Source organism: Macrobrachium rosenbergii, chromosome 41 (assembly GCF_040412425.1).
Source record: "Macrobrachium rosenbergii isolate ZJJX-2024 chromosome 41, ASM4041242v1, whole genome shotgun sequence".
Taxonomy (NCBI): domain Eukaryota; kingdom Metazoa; phylum Arthropoda; class Malacostraca; order Decapoda; family Palaemonidae; genus Macrobrachium; species Macrobrachium rosenbergii.
In genome coordinates, this window is record NC_089781.1 from 7,513,081 (window position 1) to 7,518,530 (window position 5,450).

Here is a 5,450-nt window from a genome sequence, read left to right on the forward strand (position 1 = left end):
GGGGATGTCGACGACGACAATGATGGCACTCCGGAAGGAACCAGGCCCTACAGGTCAGGGCCAAAAGAAGAACCCCTCAGTCATCCTCTTGGAAGAGAACTAGAGGCTTGTTGGCGAGTGGGTAGAGCACGAGGCCAAGTTTATCTACAACAAGGGCCTCACAGCCTACAAAGACTAGGCCAAGGTCTGGAGGGCATTTGAGGAGAAGGGCCAGTCACCTGTTCCTCCTGTGAGTGGCTGTGAGCTGAGGATGTGGTTTACGTCCCTCAGGAGTCATTTTGGGCGGCTCACAGCGGAGAAGAGTGGCCAACGGACGGGCAGACAGTTAACGGAACAGGAGAAGTAGATATTGAATATTTTCCACTCCCTGAAGCCCACATCATGAGTCAGAGGAAGCCAAAGATGTTGGGACTTCCGATGGTATGTCTTATTTATGTTTCCATGCTTAATTATTACTGATTATATTGTTATTACATAGTTTCCATTCATTCACAGTACATTTTATCCCATTTTGTCATATGTTCCTCCTGTTTTTACAGTCTGCTCATGCCGCTGCCGCCTTCCCTGCCCAAGCTCCAGACCTGCCTGCTGCTCCTACACCAACTCCCTCAGTGTCTCTGGTGGATGACCCAGGCCCCCGGACCAGGAAATCCCAATCCCAGGTTACGGACCTGTTGGACGCGGCCATCACCAAGGCACAGGCCCTCCGGGAGGATATGATGGCCTCCATCCAGCCACCTCCACGTGACCCCAGCGCCCTCTACTGGTGCAAATTCTTCAAAGAGGTGGAGGACGACTGCAAGGAGGTGTCACCCCAGCTGAGGGTGACTCTCAAGATTGAACTCCTCTCCGCCATTCATCGATACATGCGTGCCTCCAAAGAGGGCATCACGAGTCCGCCATGGAGCCTGGTACACCACACCCTGTCAGAGGTGACAGGGGACACTCTGGCACCTCCAGTACCTGTAAGCCAGCCTGCAAGTCAACATGGGTTTGGCCCACTGCCTGCACATTCAAGTTTACACCTGACAGCACAACAGCGGGCGGTTCTATAGGTGCAGCTGCTGGGGCCCCTCAGTGACGTTTACCCCAAAGGACCTCAGCAACCTGTCGATAGACACGACGTTCCTGAACAGTTTTCAGGCTTAATTTTAAGTTTATTGTTATGTATGTGTATAGTACTTATATCTATTGTATGTTTGTGTAATGTTTTTTTGTATGAGTGGTTGTATATTTTTCTTATATTTATATGTATGTTTGTTTTTGTTATTAAATAAATATATATGTGCAATATCTGTCTGGCTCTGTCCTTTTTCAAATTACTAATTATTGATGAGAATAATATATCATGGACTTGAACAGTATCTTTTATTAAATTAACTAGCTCAAATACAAGTACACAGATAAAGAGGAAAAACTGAACCTTAAAAGACTAAGTATACATTACTGAATTTTAACTAAGTCCAGAATACTATATGTAACATATGGGAACATAAACAAAATTCCAACAGACACAAAAAAATAAGCAAGTTATATACAATGTCACAAATATCGGAGAGAAAGTACTTTCAAAAAGATAGAATTATCATATAAGAATACAATCAGTGTTAACTAATTATTACAAAGGGCAAAAATTATTACAAAGGGCAAAATAACTACAACATATGCAAGTACACAAATATTAAGTAAATATTGTATGGTTGTGTGATGTATTTTTGTATGAGTGGTTTTATATGTTTCTTATACTTATATGTATTTTTGTGTTTGATATTAAATCAATATATATTTGCAATATCATGTCTGCCTCTATCCTTTTTCCAGTTACTAGGTATTGATGAGAATAATATATCATGGAATTGAACAATATCTTTTATTAAATTAACTCACACAAATATAAGTACACAAATAAAGAGGACAAAATGAACCTGAAAAGACTATCTAGTATACATTACTGAGTTTTAGATAAATCCAAAATAAATGCATGAGCAGACATTTAAGTAAATACAATAATAAAGTATACAGGAAAGTAACTAAATCATGTTCTCCTGCCAATGCACTGAGCCTTCAGCCGTTGAAAAATATTCTTTCAGCATGTTCTGTTGTTGCATTGCATCCCTGGTTGCAGTGTTACCGATCACGGTTGGAAGGGGTGCTCCTAAGGACTGGTCACTCCTCCAGCCACCAGGTATGACGGCATGTGTGACGGGGTGTTCCTGATCTCCTTCTTGTCTGCGTGCGTTTCTTCTTATTATAATATTATGCAGAACACATGCGGACATCACTAATGCCTCTACATGGTCAGGCTTCAAGTATATTGGCATGTGGAATATTCGGAATCTGCGTTCTCCACCATCCTGCATGCCCTACTTAACCTGTAGTTGTAAATCCGTTCCTCCATGGTTAGGCCTCTTCTGGGGTAGGGCTTCTTGAGATAATTCCTCAGAGGGAAGGCATCATCACCAACTAGGAAATAGTCCACAGGCTTTCCATTAGGTTGATCTGTTAGGGCCTCAGGTTGGGGATGATTTGCTTCCTGTTGCAACAGCATTTCACCCAGTTGGGTGTGGGCAAATACACCACTGTCTGACTCTGACCCAATGGCACCTACGTCAGTGGATAAGAACTTGTATGAAGCATCAGCAACTGCAAGTAATACCATGGAGTAGAACTTCTTATAGTTGAAGTAATGCGTACCACCTTGGGGAGGGTTACGGAGCCTAATATGTTTGTCATCCATAGCTCCAATTACGTTGGGGAAGTTCCACCATTCCTCAAAAGCCTGTGCAACCTCCTGCCAAGCTTCAGGTGTTTGTGGCACCCGCAGTTCCTCATCCCCAGAGGCAGCAACAATGGCCCTGCAGGTCTTTGGTACAATGTAGCTAAAGGTGTTGTGGGCTACCCGGAACGAGTATTGCAGACTCTTGTATGAATCACCCGTAGCGAGGAAATGTAGGGTGATAGCAACATGTAGACCTGGCTCATTGGGTTTCCTCCAGAATGTCACTTTCTTCTCAAATGTAGGGTGTGACCCGTTCAACAATTTCATTGAGGAGGCCCCTGTCAATCCAGGCAAAATTTTTGTACAGGTCTGGGGTTTCGGTTAACAACTCCTCCATCAGGTTGTCATAGTGACCTTGTTCCATTCTTTTTTGCAGGTATGGCCACGCCCACACCCTCCTTGGCCGCCTATTTTTCGTCACTGTGTGATTTGCAGCAACCATTGCAATCTCCAGTAATAACATGGCGTGCACATATTCGTCAATGAACGACAACATGTCTCTTCTATCCGTACTTGCTCTAGCTATAAGTTCGGGAATTTCAGCAATGTCCTCCATGTTGATTCAGCAGGATGGGAGTACGTGTTGATGCTGCAGTGTTTACTCAGCTAATAGCAAGACAGGTGCCGCTGGCCGGCCCTTTTATAGCTGGGGTATAACCCCCGCAGTACATAGGGACAATGTGAAGTTGACGTAACTCAGTAATGCGCAACGTTACACATGCAGTTTATGTACATCGGTGTTACGTGCTCTGCCACGCACTACTTTTGCTGCGCCGCCGCTTCCGGTAAGCGTCACGTCATGCTTACGCAGTGCGTACATTTGCGGCGCACTATAATATGCTTGCCTTTCGCACATCGGCCCATGTTGGTATCCACTTGGGCGGGGCTTATTCACCTCCCATATGGTCACGTTTCACAATTTTCGGCCGTGCGTGGCCATGCATGCCTTGACACGTGAATGTATGAACTTAGCATAAATTTCATGAACACTGTTTTACGGAAGCTTTCAAAAAAAGTTCATGGTCTTTCATCTTGCTGTGAAAGGATGTGCGCTTGCTTATAATGGTAATAATGATTATTGTGATTGTTATTACTGTGGTAATATACCTTTACCGTCGAAAATGGCAACTACATATGAGAGGGCTGAGACGCAAAGTCCTAACCCTATACGGATGTAAGTACCGTCTCGAAGCTTGGACCAAGTTACCTTCACTCTGCATCCTATAAGGGATTAGAGCAGTCAGTGCACCTCACATTACATTACTAAAGGTGATTTTCAGCGTCCGTTCGGCCCCTAGCTGCACCTACTTTTTAGCCTTTAACGTTACCTGCATTCCGCTTCCTTCTTCAGTCTTGCTGCCCAACCACTCCAATTCCCTCTTTTCACTGTCCAAGACACTGAATGGCTGAAAGTGCCCCAGCGCTTGGATTTATAGGCAGCTTTTCATAAATTAAAAACCTTCATTGTGTGTACTTTTCACTTTATTTGTGTTTCGTAAATTATAATTCACGAGAATCTCATAATTTTTTGAGAATGGAAAAGAGAAATTGTGTGAAATAAAAAAAATTATGTCTTTAGCGAACGATACCGTTTAATCCTGTTTCTCTCACTTTCTATATTATTTATTCCTCCTGTCAGGTAGAGGCGTTCGTTCCAGCTGCATGAAACCTTACTTTATCTTTTATGGGAATAAAACAATGGTCTTTCCCGAGACTGAAGCAGATGAAATAATAACACTTGGCGCAAGCTAAAAATAGAGCTGTCTCGCAACCACTTTTCATATTACGAGGGTCTGCGCCGCGATAATTGGAACATTTTTATTTTTATACTTCGCAGCATAATTTGTTGATGATGTCTGATAGATGGGCTGGGTATTGCATTTTCCTTTGCAGTATCTTTTTCGTCAATTACAAGTAGGTATTAAAAACGACAATGGAAAATACATGTGAATTTTCGGGCCGTTCATTATCGGAAACAATATTTCCAAACAAAGGAATTATATCTGTGAATAAATTGAGTAAATTATCGTTTATTATATATATGCATGCATAAGTGTACCGACGCACGGTTGTTTGAGGAGAAAAGGGAGACGCGTTACGGCGATTAGCATAATGATAGCGTTTGTCCGCCGAGATACGTGGGTTGGTGTAGGTTATGGGGAAAAGTTGACAGTCAATGTCAGTGGTTTTTCTAAAAAGCGTGAAAAGGATGAATAGATGCATGATGGATTGGATGATGGATCACTTTTGTTAAGAAGTTATAGAATTTTTGATTCGGCGAAGTGCTGAGAAGTCATTGAAAATGTGATTTGGTAAAATGTTGATCCTTTTATTTCAAAAAATAAAAGGATTCCATATCATCTGTAATGTATTATATATCTATCGAGAACTTTATGCATAATACATGTAATGTTTTAATTTCTTGAAAATATCAAGCTCATTCCCCATTCAGCACTTGAAGTATGAATGACACAGTGACCATGAGCTTGGTTTTTCTTTGGAGCCATCCATTTATGTCGAGAAGATGTGTGTTTGCAGATAGGAATATGTACTCAGTGAAGTAAACACGACTGTTTTTTACTCATAATGAGAAACTGGGAAGTAGGTTATCAATGGCCGCCTCCCCCCCCCCCACACACACATAAAATTAATTAAATAAATGAAAAACACC

General features: G+C 42.2%; 1 protein-coding gene across 1 annotated transcript; it reads right to left on the bottom strand.

Moving 5' to 3' along the window:
• Window positions 1-2,305: 2,305 nt before the first annotated feature.
• On the bottom strand, window positions 2,306-2,737 carry LOC136826766 (uncharacterized). Its single transcript, XM_067084187.1, has one exon. It carries the CDS (start codon window positions 2,735-2,737, stop codon window positions 2,306-2,308), a length of 432 nt encoding a protein of 143 aa, XP_066940288.1.
• Between the last annotated feature and the right edge of the window lie 2,713 nt (window positions 2,738-5,450).